This window comes from Lissotriton vulgaris, chromosome 8 (assembly GCF_964263255.1).
Source record: "Lissotriton vulgaris chromosome 8, aLisVul1.2, whole genome shotgun sequence".
NCBI lineage: Eukaryota > Metazoa > Chordata > Amphibia > Caudata > Salamandridae > Lissotriton > Lissotriton vulgaris.
The window spans coordinates 1,356,963,034-1,356,980,805 of record NC_141696.1 but is presented as its reverse complement, the minus strand read 5'-3'; the positions used below and the strand labels follow the sequence as shown (position 1 = coordinate 1,356,980,805).

Here is a 17,772-nt window from a genome sequence, read left to right as displayed (position 1 = left end):
TCATGTTAAAATGAGTATAATGAGTAATTATACAGAATTTTAAAACAGTATCAAATTAATTAAACAAATAATTACACGAATAGCAACTATATAAATTAAAGTTGAATCATGAAACGAAACACAGTCTTGAAGGTGTGCCCATCACCGATTATATGAAAGACCGTGAATGTCTTCGGGTGTGCAAAGTGGAAATAATAGTGAAGGTGTGCACATCACTGAAAAACGAGGAATGATAATGAAGAAGAACAAAGGAGGATGTTCACATGTCAATAAACTTAAATGTTCATGTGCGCGATGATAAATAAAGATGTGCGCCTCATCAAAGATATGAACAGTAAATAACTCGGTAGATGAGCGTGTCCGTACAATACGCCGTAAATTTAGTGCCTGACTGAAAGATGGAGGCACGTTGCGCTGGAGTTACGTGAAACGTAAGTCACGTGAGTGTGACACCTGACGTGGGCAGAGGCTGGGCTTCGGGAGAGAAGAATGGCCGTCGAACTTCGGAAACCGAAAATTCTGGGCTGCGCATGCAGGTAGGTTTTGAGCGCTCGCAAAACAAATGGCAGTTAGTTAGTTACAGGCCAAAGTTACAAAGAAATACATACGGCCTGAATGGCCCTTTGATAGCCAATATCACTTCGCTTCAGCACTCGAAAAGTGTAAGATGTTTCCCTCGAAGTCCGTTGAAGAAGTTCAAATAGGTGCGGGAAAGTCTCCCTCAGGGTCGGAAAGATGCTAGGCAGTGATAAAAAGATCCTGATCGTCGCCAAATGTTACATGGGGTTCTTTAATAAATCAATGAGGATGAAGCAGTAGAAATAAGTCTTCTTTATTGTAAGTAAGCATGGGCGGAAAATCCGTTTCGCTCGCGGATTTTGCGGATTTTCGGTAAATTCGCAATCCGCGAGATTTGCGAATCTCCGGCAAAATCCGCAAATCCGCGAGCAGCGGATTTTGCTCGCACTGCTCGCACTGTTCGCGTGAGTTCGCGGCTTCCCAGTACAACTTCGCGCCCCGCGAATAAGTGCAAAATTGCAGAAATACGATCTTAGCAAAACTGAAACTACTTACCAGGTTCAAAAGTTCAGGCTCATCATTAGTAGCCATTTCCTGTAGTGCTTCCTGAGGGGCCCCTCCAGAGTTCAGTTGCCAGTTGCAACTATTATGTGACCCTGCTCTGAACCTCAGAATAGTTACACATATGCCACAAAGGTCCTGAATTACAGCTAAGGGAGACAAGCAGGAGCCAGGCTGGAGGTTCAAATCCATTAATCAGCCCCTAATTCATTATTGTCAGTTGGGGCAGGGCAGGTGTTGTAACTAATTTTGCAACAATGAAAGCACTTAGCAAGTTCAAAAGATCACTAATCAGGAAGCACTAAGGAAGCAGGTGCCAGCTAAAAAAATATTCTGTGACACATTAATCAGCCCCAAATTAATTCAGGTCACTTGAGGCAGGGAAGGTGTGCTTGCGTTGCCACAATAATGTACACTGACTGGACAACCAGAGGGTGCTGTGATGAAACAGAGGGTGGCATGGGTGGGCCAGAGGGTGGCATGAGTAGTCAGAGAGTGGCAGTGATGAAGAAGAGTGTCCCAAACAGGCTGGACACGTAGAAACAACAAGTTCGCGAAACTTGCGACCCGACAGGTAAGTTCGCAATTTGCGACATTGTACAAAACCCTCGCGAACTGGCAGAAACCCGCGCAAACACACAAAAAAAAAAAATCCGCAAATTCGCGAGAATTCGCGGATTTTGCGGATTGCGAGTTCGCAAATCCGCAAAATGCGCGAACGCGAGATTCGCAAAATTCGCCCATGCTTAATTGTAAGTTCATCACAGCATCTTCCCAACACACAGGCCTGGATCAGAAGATTGGCGCAACTGCCAAACCTCGAATCCATCTCACAGAATCCCCCCAAACATTCGAAGTACCAAAGAGATATACACATATATGCTCCAAATAGTGATGAAGGTACGTTCCTGGGGTCAGTTCTGCGCCAGAAAACTCTTGGTCCAGATGTAGAACTGATTGTTGTGGGACACTGCAACTGTGCCCTAGATGGTACCCTGGACCGGCAACCCCCAAGACCCGAAGCCAAACCTAAAACCAGAGAGGCTATGCAACAGATGTTAATAAATTATAACTTCGTGGATATATGGCGGCATCGCAATCCCACCAAAATGTATATTCCTGTCACACACCTGTGACAAATACTTATAGTAGACTGGATTACTTTTTTGTACAGGCAGGACTACGAATAGGATTGAGGAGGCACAATATCTGGCCCGATCTCTATCAGATCTTTCCCCATTACTTATGGTGTACACCTTGGGTAGGCCGAGATCGAAGATCCCGCTTTGGAGAATAAAAACTGAAGCACTCACTGACCCAGTCTATAAGGACACAATCGGTAGGGAGCTACAGAGGTCAATTGGAGCACCGCTAGTACTAAAGCCATTGACTGGGATGCCATGAAAGTGGTCCTACGGAGTTAAAAAGGTGCTAGAGCAGGATCTACAAAGCCTACAACAATAGTTGGCTGTCTTGGAAAAAGCTCTCCCCACTGATCAGCCCTACCCTTTTTAACATTTATTTGGCTCCTTTGGCTGAGGCAGTAGAAGCACTAAGCTTTGAAACAATCTCTTATGCTGATGACACCCAGCTACTGTTCACCATCGGCCCGAACCCAGAGGCTGATGGGCTCCGTTTTACTAAAGGCATACTTGCAATATCCAACTGGATGACCAACAACTTTCTCCAGTTGAACCCGGGAAAGACGGAAGTAATGCTGCTGGGAAAGGCAGTTAACACCTGGAATAATGAATGGTGGCCTCCACAACTGGGTGCTCCTCCGGTCCCAAAACTGAAAGTAAAGAACCTGGGGGTGAAATTAGACCGCTCATTGTCTATGAGGGATCATGTAGCAGCCATCACTGGCTCCTGCTATCACAGCCTCCGTTTACTTCGGAAAATCTTCCCATATATTCCAACTGACCACCGTAAAACGCTGATCCAAGCGATGGTGATCAGCCGTTTGGATTATGGGAATTCCCTCCTGGCCGAGGTCGGGACCACACTCCTAAATAAACTTCAAGTCACCCGAAATACCTCGGCAAGAATGATCCTAAATATGCCTGCTGGCTCCCCATCACTGCCTCTGCTAAAATTTCTGCACTGGTTGCCGGTAAAAAAAGCTCCATCTTCAAAATCTGTTGCTTGTCCTTTAATGCTCTAAACAGCCGAGGCCTGAAACATCTACAAAAGAAATTAAAAAGATATGCCCCAGGTGGCCTGCTGAGATCGGGCATGGCGAGATTGATACAGATTCCCCGCATCAGTCTCAAGCGAACAGGCGGTATGGCTTTCTCCTACCTTGCCCCTAAGTAATGGAACAGTCTCCCCAAATACCTTAGGGAAATCCCACTGTATACTTCATTTAGGAAACACTCAAAAGCCTTTCTGTATTAAATTGCAACCCAGCTCAGCTGACGTGTCAGCGATGTGCCACTCTAGGCAGCGCCGAGATGCCCCAGGGTGATTCGAGCACTATACAAGAGTGAATAACAATAACAATATAGAGGAACTTACTAAATGGACAACACAAAGACAAAAAATAGGGGATCTATGGGACACACTAGACAAATACAACAGAAATAGAAGTAGGAGTAGATGGTATGCAGAAGGCGATAAAGCTGGTCATTTGATTGCATGACTAATCAATATAGAAACACAACCTCGACTGATCCTTGCAATTAGAACTGACTGGCAGCAAATGGTCTACACACAGCATGAAATCAACACAACATTTGCGATCCATCTAACAAAAATATAGACTGAGTCCCAGAACTCCACCCACATTCAAATCATACCGGCGTACCTAACAGGCATGGAATTGCCCAGTCTAGACTCTGAGGCTCAGGAATTGTTGGGAGGCCCCTTTAGGGAAAAGGAAATAAAAGCAGCAATATCCCATTTAAGAACAGCTAAATCCCTAGGCATGGATGGCCTAGCAACTGAATTCTACAAGTAGCATGCCGGGCTGCTGGCTCCCAGATTGCTGGAAGTTGTTGAAGAAGCAAACGAGCTGGGTGAACTGCCTGGTTTAATGCGGGAAGCATTGATAGGGATGATTCCGAATCCAGGGAAAGACCCAAAGCTTCCAGGCTCATATAGGCCCATCTCTATGCTAAATGTAGACCTCAAACTAATCAGCCAGGTGCTGGCAAGTAGGCTTCTCCCTTATCTTCCCCAGATGGTACATGGGGATTGGTCAGGGTTTATACCTGGTAGGAACACACTAAGAAACATTTGTTGGCTCGCACATGTAATGCAGACTCTTGGGGACAAAGCAGATGAGAGCGCATTAGCGCTTTTGGGTATCGAAAAAGCGTTTGATTTGGTCCGCTGGGAATATCTCTGGCAAGTACTCCTAAAAATGGGACTGGGATCGGAGTTTGTAGCCTGGGTCAGACTACTTTATATGAAGCCCATGGCGAGTCCGAACGGGACGGTTTGTATGGAGGCGTTATCACTCCATAGGGGCACAAGGCAGGGCTGTCCGCTGTCCCCTTTGCTATTTGCTCTCGCAATGGAGCCACAGGTGTGTTGCCTCTGGAAGGAGCTGCAAGGCCATGACATCAGGATAGGCCAAACGGAACACATAGTGTCAATGTATGCGGATGATGCCTTGGTCTATTTGCGAAGCTCGTCCCTATCGGTTTCACTGCTGCTCCAGGCATTAGGGAGGTTTGAGGAGGCGTCTGGTTTGCGCATCAACAAATGAAAATCACATTTGTATCCAACAGGAAAGGAGAGAGTAGGTTCCAAGTCACTGGAACTCCTGCGGAAATTGGATTCTGTGCGATATCTGGGGATCCGAGTGGCCAGAGAAAAAGATACGATCTACAAACATAATATGGGATGGATAATAAAGGGCCTCCAGGGGAGTATAACGTTTTGGAACACCCTAAAATTATCTCTGATGGGGAAAATTGCTTTAATTAAAATGGTGGTACTACCTAGGTGTTTGTACACTATGCAAGGTTATTTCTATGAAATACCACATAGAGTATTCATGGACTTGGATAGGCTTCTCATCCAGCTGCTATGGAACGGAAAGAGGTGCAGGGTAAGCCTGAAGGTGATGAAAAGACAATGAGGCAAAGGGGGTCTTGTAATTCTGGACCTAGAGTTATATTATCTAGCATCCCAATTACAACATGCAATAGCGTGGTTGGATACAGATCTCTCCTGGGAGCGCGCCCTGTTAGATAGGAAACAGTTGAGGGCGCTCCTCTGGACAGATAATAGGCTGGAGGGGACATATACTCCGTTAATCGAGCTCATGGGCACCATCTGGGATAGAACGACTAAATGACTCATTAAAAGAGTACCCTTTGCACCAGAGGCGTATATCTGGGTCGTCCCACAGTTTGCTCACATAGAGCATGATATGTCCATCAAAAAAATGGAAAGAAGGGGGCTGTTTGATGTTTTCCGACCTTTACCTGGAAAATTGGTTCATTACTTACCAAGACACAGTTAGGGACGGGTCAGTTCCTACAATATGCTAAAATGGCAGCTATGGCACGTCATCTCTAGCCGATGTTCCCGGATGCCCCTAACCATATACCAACATTGGTCACCATGATTGCAATGGCGGGTGGGCGGAAAATTGTTTTCCACCTATGCAGGGCACTCAGAGAGGATAACACGATCAAGCCCCTGAAAGTAGAAGAAAAGTGGCAAGAGATCAGTGAACACATGGTATCAACAAGAGACTGGGAAAAGATCCACAAAAGTGTCTGCAAAGTTTCGATCTCTAAAAGATTCAAATACAATACAATATAGTACATATGACCTATGTTTCGCCCAAGAGGCTTTACGCTATCAATTTATCTAGAAACCCCAAATGCCCTTGTTGCCAGCACGCAAAGGCTGATTTTATCCATGTGGTTTGGCATTGCCAAATAATACAAAGATATTGGGCCAAGATTCTGGAACAACTGAATAGAATCACAGGATGGGCAATAGCCTCTAAGATACAGACATGCCTTCTTGGCTTGATCCCTAAAAATCCCAAACGTAAAACTACTTGACGATTTTTGATATTCGGTCTCACAATAGCTAAGAGAAGAATAGCGATCTACTGGTTGTCTCCGCAGGGCCCACAGGTGGAAAAATGGAAGAACGATTTAAAAGACTAGGCAATGGTTGAAGAAAATCATATAAGGAAAACCAGGAGGGATGATAAGCTCCCAGAAGTGCTGTTGGCGTAGGGGGCAATGATACAAGAAATAAAAGAGATAGGAGAGACAACCTCACTGACTTCAACTGTCCCTGGGGAGGACGAACACAACAATGAGACGGCTAGTCATAATCATGAATAAGGGCAATAGACGCCTAACAAACTTCGTTAGATATGGAGAGAAGATATTATCTAGCAGGACTGGTAATTTAGGGGGTTTAGGGGGGTTAACAAGTTTGTTAAACAATATAATCTGTTCAATATTTGTTATCCCTATTGGGAAAAACTATTAACATAAATCTTTTGAACACTATCTCATTAGAACAACGTTGAGATAAAATGTATAAATGATGTAACATGTATACTTCACTGGTTATATTGAACAATAAAGAAATGGAAAAAAAAGAATTAATAGAAAATCCTTCTGCCCCAACATCACAACTGGTTGGCTTTCAAAGTTTCAAAGCAAAAAGGTAGCAGAGGATTAGGTGTTAGCAACAACCGACTAGGAGAGAAGAGTGAGGAGGGGTAAATGTACAGCTTAATAATCAGAATTTTCTCGGTAGAGTAAGACAAGAGGAAAAGAAAAAAGCAAATTGTATCCTCACAGATCCAATACCAAGTTTATGAGGGTTAAACATTTTCAGCAACTTTAGTATTTTCAGTTTACTATTGGATTCTGGGTGTGAATAATGTCTTCTGTCTGCATACATGGGGATTGGTATAATGGAAATTTAAATACCAAGCAAGGAATAGGTGAACAAGGATGTATGTCAAAGAAAGAGATGGCACATTGGAGTTACTTAAAAGGGGAGAAAAAATAGAGATGCTTGAAGTGAGGGAAGCCAAATAGGAGGGACTTTGGGATGAAGGAAGGAATCAGAGCTGCCCAGATGAAGGGGGGGCCCAGGTGCAGGAGGAGAGTGGGAATCTTGGCACTGGAGTTCCTCGGTTACACTGCTGCATCTGCCTGTTGCTGTGGGTTTCCCAAGCTCCTCCAGACATTTTGATCTTGCAAGCGAAGTAGGACGAGATAATGCTGGTGCGTGTCTTGTAGACAATGAAGTATGATTTAAAGGTGATGATGGGAAGGGGGCCGTATATATCTAGTGTAGGTCTCCTTTCATATCAATCCGTAACCTATAAAATAGTCTGCTTATAAACAACCAGTTAGGGTAAAGCTGCCAGTGTTAAAGACCATACGATACCATTTCGGCAAGAATAATTAAACGTGTGTTAGATGTTAATGGCAGACAGGTGGATGATAGGCTTTGGTTGGGGGGAGATAGTTCTACTTGCAACTGCGCCATAAGAGCCTTATTTGTGCCAATATACCTTGTGAAAAACTAATGCTCAGAGCAACAGAAATTACATTAATTCATGTATGCACAGTGGGATTACATGAGAGCAATTTGATTATCTGCAAATCCAATCAAGATGTTTTGTATTTCCCAATAAATACAAATAAAAACCATACGAAAACAAAAATAGAGCGGCTATTGGCCGAGCATGTTTTCACACCGAATAATGAGTGAAATGTAGAGATCAGTGGCTAAAGGAGATTCTCGTACTATAAGCAGAAGCAAGGAGTGCATTTAATAATAATAATAATACGGCCATTTATAGAGAGCAAAACAGCTACCTCCCACAGGAGGTGTCCTGGCGCTATAACAACAAGTGACAGCAGCATAAAAGGTCAGACATCAGCCATTCCACGGAATTAATCCAGGGTAAAAAGCCAAGTCTTAACTGCCTTCCTCAATAGGCATTTTGAATCATTTTGCCGCATGGTAGGCAGCAGATTCTGATTGTTGAAGCGCACTAGGCGAGTTTGTTTGTAGGCAGATAGTAATTGTTTCCAATGGAATGACAGAAAAGCCAAAGTTAGGGCCTTAAATTTAATTCTGTTGGCCACCGGTAGCCAGCGAAGTTCCTTAATATGTGGAGAGATATGCTGTTGCATGGGTACGTGTCTAATCAGTCGAGCTGCAGTGTGTTGAACCAATTGCAGTCTCTTCACCATGTAAGCAGGAAGGCCCAAGTAAAGGCCATTCACATAGTCCAGCCTGGACGTCACAGTTGCATGAACTACGGCTCGACTGCAATTTTCTGGTATCAGGTGTAAACATTTCCTCGTGTACCTCAGTTTTCCAAAGCAGGAAGATGTTACTTGTTGCATTTGCGAGGAAAAAGACAAATCTGCTTCCCATTTTCGCCGCACCAGTTGGGGTAGGTGGCACCCCCATTACTTGGGGCCACCACAAGTGCGAGTCTGGAGGCTTGTTGGTCCCAAAAAACATCACCTCTGTTTTATCAGCATTTAATTTTAATGTATTATTGTTCATCCAAGCAGCAACACCAGTGAGACAGCTCTTGAAACTTTCAAAGGAGTCCAGCCGACTGGTCTTTAAAACGAGAAAACCAACAGGGTGTCGTCAGCATAAGATATTGCCTTGACTCCCCAGTTAGCAATGAGTGAAAACAGCGGGCAAGTAGATGTTGAAAAGCAGTGGGCTTAGAGCAGATCCTTGGGGCACCCCACACCACAAGCGCGTCTGCTCAGACAGATAGGGTTGTAAAGCCACCCTTTGAGTCCGCTTGTGGAGGAATGACTTCACCCACTCTAGGGCGGTTCCCCTAATGCTGAAGTCATGAAGGCATTGAACCAAAACATCATGATCTACCGTATCAAATGGCGCAGATAGGTCCAGGAGCACCAGCATAGCTGATGCTCCTGAATCTACCGCTGCCCTCACTGATTCAGCCACCTCTATCAGGGCCGTCTCTGTGCTTAAGCCTGCGCGAAAGCCATATTGGGTGTCATGTAAAACGTTATTGGTCTCCGAGAATTTGGCCAATTGAAGCTGGACAACCTTTTCCAGCATCTTGGCTGGTGCTGGCAGTAAGGGAATAGGTCTATAGTTAGACAAAACCCCAGCATCAACATTGGGTTTTTTCTTCAGAGGCAAAAGTGTGGCGTGCTTCCATGGATCAGGGAAGGTGAGTCTGGCCGGGGCTGTGGACTCGACAGCCACCGCAATCCATTTATGAAAGGCCAGGGCATCAGCATTGGGATCCCCCGATAGTTCAGGTTGGCTAGTGTGCAAGATAGGCCCTAAAAACTCCTAAGTCATATATTTCCAGTTTTGTTTTAGAAACGAATGGGCGTGAGCATGTGCTACTATTCTTCCTAAGCTACAGGAGTAGAATATAAAGACCAGCAGTTTTGGGGTGTCCATGTTTAAGTTCTGGATATTGGAAAATACCAGATCGAGGGTATGTCCGGCTTTATGTGTGGAAGCTATGAAATGTTGAATTAAATTGACCCCTGTCGGAGAAGACACCAGTTGCCAAGCCTGGGTGCAATTACCATCATCTATATGAAGGTTAAAGTTCCCCAAGACTGTATAATTAGAGAACAGAATTGATTTTTGAACCACCATTATACCAGGACTACAGTCAGGAGGTCTGTAAACTAATAGTCCGGTGAAAGAGGAGGTCGGGCTCACCTTAATACAAAAATGTAGTCCTTCGATCTTATCCATATTAACTAGCACTGAAGAGGTAAAATTCCCAGGAGTCCCTAAAAATAATAGCGACTCCTCCTCCTCTTTTCTCACCATCTCTATTAGCGCAGCACATGTTAAAACCCCGGGGATGGCTAATGCCACCATTGCCATGGAATCTTCCTTTAGCCATGTTTCAGTCAGAAACACAACCTCACATTTATTTTCCACAAGGAGTGGCCATATATCCTCTGCGTATTTTACCAGAGATCTACAATTGATTAGGCATGCTCTAATCTGAGTAGCGTGATTAATCTTCCTTATTTTTGAACTAGCCTTTACTTCCTGATTGTCTGGCTCCCCCGGGGCCCAACGGCATGCGGGACATGAGCTAGGGAGCGCCCCATTGGCTAAATTGCAGCAGTTGCGCATCACACACTTGTTAATATTGAAGGATAAGAGCTCACTTCTTGTCCAATGATTTTTCACCGACCTTGGCAAACGGGCAGCATGGCTGGCGGTGGCCGTGATCCGGTCGCGGACGGGCGCAGACGAGCTTGCCTTTGGCGCGTCTGCTATGCAGCAGAGCACACATGTGAATTAAATACTTCTCGCAGTGCAGGGAGAGCGAGACTAGAGGGTGGAGCTGCGTCCCTCCACTTAAACAGCACACAGCTGCGGTGGAACGGGGACCGGGAGCAGGGAAAGTGCTTCGTGCTTCGATCAGCCCAGTAAGTGAAGTCTAATCTTCAACAGTATTACATCATCAAATAAAAACAACGTAACTTAAAAACAGCGTTTAGCCCACTACTAAATCACAGATAAAAATGTACTGGATGTTGCAATGACACCTGGGCTTGAACTAGGATCCCCAGATGCAAAGTGAGCCATTAGGTCACACGGCCATCATATCACCTCGGAAGGGAACGTATGCAAAGAACTTATTCCCTTCCGTTTTTTGGCCTTCAGATGGCGTGAGTGGTTACAATCTGCTAAGGAATCCTGTCACCTGTAATCCTGTGGATCCCACACCGGTATAACAATGCAAGGTCCCTCTTACTGTACACTCCCAGCCCTCGGAATGGAACTGAATTTTTTAAAATTTGTTTTTATTAACATTCATCGACATAAGCTATACAGTACAGAGGAATCAGTACATTTTACTTAGTGAAGACAATGAGTAGCAGCTCTGTGCAACATTACACTGTAAGGACAGGTTACGGGGTAGGGTAATCATCCTGGTCAATGCTACACGGTGGGCTGCAGATCTCCCCTCGGTAGGAGTTCCAAGGGCTCCAAATTCGAGACTATTTTTTAGGGCAACCCCAGGCCTTGTAAACAGTCTTTTCTCTATACATGCACCAGTCAAGGTCTTTTTTTCAGGCCTCTACTGAGGGTGGTTGCGCCGCTCCCCATAGTTGTGCAATATTCCTCTTTGCCAGCAGTAATCCCAGTGTAGCCCACTGTGTTAGGTAACTATTCAGATCAGTAGGCTCCCATATATTCAAGAAGCATCTACGTGCTTTTAGGCGGAGGACCAATGTGAGTACGTCGCTTAGTATGTCATGTATTTTTCACCAATAGGATTGTATGTGTTCGCATTCCCGTCAACTGAAATTGATTAATTGTGACCTGGTCTGGGGTGCCGATAGCAGGACTGTCACAGGGGTATGCCCATTAGTGGAATGCATGTCTGCTACTCGGCCAAGAGTGAGCTTTTTATAGAGCATCTCAGAAAAGAAATGATTGCGGGAAAGGGAGAGTGTAAAAAGGTCTGTTAAATAAAAAAAACTGAAGAGAAAATTAGCAAACACCTGAGGGAAGTACAATGAAGCCTGGTGGCCATAAGCCAGGTGCCGTGCTGGGAGAGAAAAGCTTAGCTGGAATGTAAACATTTTTTTTACTGAGCTGCACAGCAGCTGTGAGATGGATATATTAAAATTTGAACAAAAAAAGCATAAAACAAATGAAAGGCTTGTGAAGTGTGGAATCTTGAAGCGGGTGCATCGGTAATCAAGCCCAAAACACACTAATATTTGAGGGAAGTGCTAGATTAAAATGTGGCCAAAATGAAGCCCAGGGGCCGTGAGCCGGCTACCTCAACACAAAAGAAATGAGGAGGGAGGGTTGGAGCACTGCAGCATGCACCAAGAGTACGAGAGAGTGGCGCCCACAGTATCGCTGGTCTGATGCCGCAACAGAATACAAAGCAAGAGGAGAGTACGAGAGAGCTAGGCACACAGTACTGTTAGTCTGGTGCCACAACAGAAAAAAAACATGAGGAGGGAGGAGAGGAACAGCAAGCCATGCAAGAAAAGTACGAGAGGGCAGGGCACACAGTAGGACTCCTCTGGGTGCTGCAATGCAAAACAAAAGAAAGAGAAGGGAGGAGAGAAGTAGCATGGCATGCACTAAGAGTGCGAGAGAGCTGGGCACACAGTAGTGCTAGTGAAAAGCGCCCTTATGATAATCAGTCACGTTTGTAAAAAATACACTCATGAATGTGTAGAGAAAAATAGTTCTCCCAAACAAGAGATAAACAATAAAAGCGTAAGGAAACTGTACTTGGCCGGTGCTCCTCAGCCAAAAAATGAAAGTGACGCATAGGCTACGCGAACTATTTAGGAGGCAACAAAGAGATACAGAATACAGCTGGTCTTGCAAACAGCGCTTGCGCGCTGCCTAGGCTCGACATAAAATGCCACAACAAGATTTATGGATCTAGCCTTGTTACTTCAGGCTAAACGAGCAATAGCAATGAAATGGAAGCCACGTACACCCCCTTCCATCGCACAGTGGAGGTCTGAGGTCATAAAATGGGTGCAAGCAGAGGTCACTGCGCTCCACTCAGAGGAAAAACATGGTCTAAGATGGCATCCTCTGCCAGGCTGCTGGGACACAACCAATCCAGATATTCTAGTATATGCTGAGGAGAAGCCCGGCATCCTGGAAGTCATGGAGTGCATCGCCAATGGGTCCCATAGCTGTACCCCTGACTGTTCTTTCGTAATATCTCTCTTTCTGGCATTGTGATTTTGTCATCTGAGGCGGCCTACTTTCACCCTTAGCATTCTTATGTACACCAACATCCTTCTCTAAGCCAGGGACTACAGCGGGGTCTCTCACTGGCTGGGATGATGCTTCTCTAACACAGGAATTGAGATTCTCGGGGGCGAGTCGGTTTCCAGTTTTTGGAACATGCAGTTTTCCTTCTTGGTGGCTGACTATTTCTGAAATCAGTCAGTAGTCTCAATGGTCATTGATATCAGAGATGCTGTACATTTTGCATCTACCACTGTCACAATGACTTGTACGACATACTGAATGCTGGTTACCTGAAACTGGTAATTAAATCAATCTACTAAAAAAACATGAGAACTGGTGAACTTTAAAATATTCCATCTAGATTCAGCTAATTTTTGAAAGAGCCCATATTGTTCTTCCCGTGTTCTATCACTATTATTACCCGTTGACCTATAAATAATATTTTTTACTTCAATTATATTATACATACATGTCACAGAAAGTCAGAACTGGAAAGTTCAGTATCAATCCAATGATTGGCTATACGCAGCTGTGCTCGACAATGGTAATAAAACACATTCTGACATATGAGCTAGCTTTATTTTCGTTTAGTACATGCTTGATTGTTTGCACATTTAAATAATCTCCATTTTAGTATTAAATTCTAAGTGATTGCCAAAGAAGAAAATAAAGACTTCAACAGGACAGGGGCTTTTTAAACAGATGATACAGAACTAAACAATGGTTGTAGTAAAGACGATAAGATACTGTAAAATGTACCTTTTCTGCAGTCTGAAAGTATTGCTTCACAAGATCCTCTACCCTTAGTGTTGTTGAGTCTAAACTGGGCCTTGTAACAAATTTTCCAAAATTGATTTCTTCATCTCCTAGAAAACACAAGCAAACAGGTTACACTTCTATACTTACCCATCTATCAACCTCCTTCTTTGCTAAAGATGTTGAAAGAGCCAAATGTATACTCAAACTCTGTCTCAAGGAGCCTTCAAACAAAAAAAACCCTGAAAGCAGATCTTTGGGAGTTCAGAGGCCCATGCTGTGGAAATCACCGAACCCAATATTAACAGCAGAGACAAATTACAACCTTTTCAGGAAGGCCCATGTGCTTAAATTTTCCAGCACGCTTTCGACTAAAACAAGCAATGGCAAAGCCAATTGGACTTACCCATTCAAGAGCTCTGAGCTTTGCCAATGTGTTTAGCCATGTACTCCTGAGTGGCTGCTGTACAGCATGGCTAAATGTTATTGGAAGAGAGGAGAGTGGAGTGTTATAGAGTGAAGTAGAGCTTTGTGGAGTAGAGTGTCATGGAGTGGAGTAGAGTGTCTTGGAGGGCAGTAGAGGGTTGAGGAATGGCACAGAGTGTAGTGGCGTAGAGTATTGTGGAGTGGAGTAGCATGAAGTGGCTTAGAGTGTCATGAACTAAGTAGAGGGGAGTGAAATAGTGTGGAAGGGGGTAGAGTGGAGAGACAGAGTGGAGTAGGGTGTGGTACAGTGGAGTGGCGTAGATTGGAGTAGTGTCCTAAAGGGAAGAGGCACAGAGTGTCGTAGAGTGGAGGAGAGTGTGGTAAAGTACAGTATCAGAGTTGAGTGAAGTGGCATGCGGTGGGGTAGAGGGAGTTGCGTACAGTGGAGTAGAGTGTTGTGACATAGAGTGTAGTAGACTTTGGAGGTATACAGAGAACTAGAATGAAAGAGTGGAGTGGAAAAACCTGGAGGAGAGTGTTGAAGACTAAAGAGTCATAGAATGTAGTGGCAGAGTTTTGTAGAATTTTGGAGTGTCAAGGAGTGGCCTAGATTGGAGTGCCATGGAGTGCTGCGGAGGGAGTATAGTCTCATAGAGTGGAGTAGAGTGAAGGGACGTAGAGTGAAGGCGTAGAGTGGAGGAGCTTAGAGTGAAATGGCATGTCTTAGAGTAGAGTAGCGTGTAGTAGAGTAGTGCAGAGTGGTGTGGACTGTCGTAGAGTAGAGTGTCTTAGAGTGGAGGGACGTAGAGTGGAGTGGTGAGAGTAGATTGACATCTCGTAGAGTAGAATGGAGTTGTGTATCGTGGAGTGGAATGGCGTAGACTAAAGTGGCATGAAGTGGAGTTTCGAAGAATGGAGTGGAATGTTGTAGAGTGGAAAGGCATATCCTAGAGTGGAGTGGTGTACAGTGAAGTGACATGAAGTGGAGTTTCGAAGAGTGGAGTGGCATGTCGTAGAATTGGGGGGAGGAGTATCATAGAATGGAGTGGTGTGTCGTAGAGTGGAGAGGCATGCAGTGGTGTATGCATGGTGCGGTCGCACACTGCCATTACAGAGAACACATTTTAAATTGAAATCCCCATTACAGTGGGACAGACATTCAGTTTTACTGATAAAGGTATACAGCACACAAATGGTAAAGTGTGAAAATATTATCATCTAGTGTACTGATTTGTTTAAATCATATTACAATATTTGTTTCCACTACACTTCAGAATTGTGCTTCTTTTGTGCTTTCCTATTTCTGATATTTTCTGAAAAATCTAAACAGTTAATTTACAGACATTTAAATTTTGTTGTGTGCTAGAATAAAACATTTCCTTCCACAGTAAGATTGTCACATACAACCTCTCACTCCATGGAAGACAGAGCCTGACATTTGACCTCAGTCTTTGAATGCACACCAAATGTGACAAGATAAGAACAAGATTTAAAGGCCTGTTCATAGAAAGTGAGCACCCGCAGAGGAATACAGGAAATAAGCTATGCTCCATGGAAGGGAGACTTTGATTATATGAATCCCAAAATAAGGGGCAGAACTCAATTAACCACATCATCTTATCTCAAGCAGAAACACACAGGGGAGATGAAGGGTGGTAAGGCAAGATGAGGATGGAGAGATGTAGGAAGAGAAGCAAAAAGAGCAGTAGACAAGGGTAAAAAAGGGACTCCGACAAAGAGCAAATTGAGCTTCAGAAAAAATGAAGAAATAAAAAAATTCAAACGGCTATCACAGTGGTAAGTGAATTACTGAGAAGCAACAACCACAGGATGCAGGAAACGTTCAGTAGTACTGAATGGCCCAATTCGTACTGAGGAAAGGGCACACTATACCCATTTCATGTTTCATAACAAATCAACACCATTATCTAGCAAACAAGTGGAATTTTCGTCATTGAGCTTATATATGATGTATTCATATGATGCGATGAGCATTGGGTCTATGAGCAACTCTTAAAGCATAGGAGTTGGTCAATATGAACTGCACAATCACTGTGAGCACAGAGTAACAATCTTACACTACAGATATAGTCAGAATTACTGTAACAGCATTTTGGGTGCATTGTTAGGCTCAAGGGACTTTAAGGACAGATAATATGGTTAAAAACCTAGACAAAGCCAGAATCACTGTATACACAGTGAAGCTTTGTCTGCCTAATTCCACTAGTTGCCTGTAATTTTCATACTTGCTTGTAATTCCAGTAATTGCGTTTATTCCTGCATCAATCAAGATCTGTTTGTATTGCATTGCTGATTGAATTAGTACGTTTGCTTAACAGTATTAAAACACTGGGTCAACATTCTAATGAGAGTTGCCTTGTGAGTTTCTGAGTTGGGTCTGACGTCACAACATCTACCCTAAGAGTCAAGAGCTAAAGGATTTACTTGGTGTCATTTTTCAGAGTTCATAGTATGCCAGTGTTGGACATTTGAGGTAAAACACCCCAATTCCCACAACCGGGACCAAGTAACCCTGATTGCAATGTGAGCACCAAAATGGTGCTGACACAGTAAAGCACGTAGGCATGCTGCAAGAATGGTGAAACCAGTGTTCTACGTAAAGGATTTCATAAGGGAACCCCCAGTGAAGGGAACAACCACCACTTTATCTTTCTACTATCCACCACATTCGCAGGCCTCAATTGTACAGGAAAGAAACCTAATGAATGTCAGGCCAGGAAACAGGTGAGTTTAAACGGACAGCCATTTGCTTGCCTATCATGCACCCGGCAGTTTCTTTAGAAACTAGCTGGCAGCAACACTTAATCTAAAAATGCCCAGGAATTCATGGAGACAGGGTCACTCAATTTCCTTCCTAAGGCATTCTTTTTTTTTTATTTGATTGAGATATGCTGACAACATTGCTGATAATATGTGACATTTGCAAATCTCATAGTGTGCATTTTACAAGTTGGTTGTCGGGTGGCACTGGGTACAGATGTGGTTTATCCTCGAACTCACCAGACACAAGTTTTGCAATCTCCGATCCTAGACTGCTCATGTGGCTCTGTGATAATTTGCGTGAGTTCGTCGCTTGGGTCTGGGTCAGATTCCTCAGCTGGGGGGAGCAAATATTGCATCGGAATGAGTTCCACTTGCCCCATACCCGCGCCCACTTTTGGGGACAACCTCTGTGAATGAATACTGCCTTCTCTGCCACCATTGCCTGATCTAAGTCATTATACTAAAGTTGATGCAGGGGGGCAGTGAGCGCTCCCCAGCGCTGTACTAAATTTCGCTTAGCCAGTGTAATCCCCAGGGTCGCCCAAGCCTGTGCTGAGTGGTTGAGTCGGTTGGCTCCCAAATATTAAGAAGGCACATCCAGGGCTCTGGGGGGACCTCAACGCCGCAGACCCAGGTGATCGTAGCCATGACTGTCTCCCAGTATTGTGCTATGTTGGGACAGTCCCATAACGTGTGGAAAAATGTGCCCAGTAGCCCACCCCCCCCCCGTGAACACAAAGTTGTTTTAGTCCGTCCGATGTTGTGAAGTGTTGTACTAGTGTAGTATGTTCTGTGCAATATTTTCAGTTGCACGAGTTGTAGTCGGGACGGAATTGCCACCTCCCGCGAGGATGCCAAGGCCTCCTGCCAGTTCTGAACGTCCATGTCCCCCAGCTCAGCCCGCCACTTCTCTCTCAGGTTTGTGTGTGGGATCTTTCTGATTATTTATCAGTTTGCGGTATGTAAGAGAGATTGCTTTTTTGGTAAGGTAGTCTGTCA

At 44.4% G+C, this 17,772-nt stretch overlaps 1 protein-coding gene across 1 annotated transcript in view; it reads right to left on the bottom strand.

The window, feature by feature from the left end:
• The window catches only part of MRE11 (MRE11 double strand break repair nuclease), a 468,980-nt gene that overhangs the window by 207,534 nt on the left and 243,674 nt on the right, over nt 1-17,772 (bottom strand). Inside the window, exon 12 of the mRNA XM_086935305.1 lies at nt 13,567-13,673. Within this exon, the coding sequence (XP_086791431.1) occupies nt 13,567-13,673 (107 nt within the window). The remainder of the gene's footprint in view (nt 1-13,566; nt 13,674-17,772) is intronic.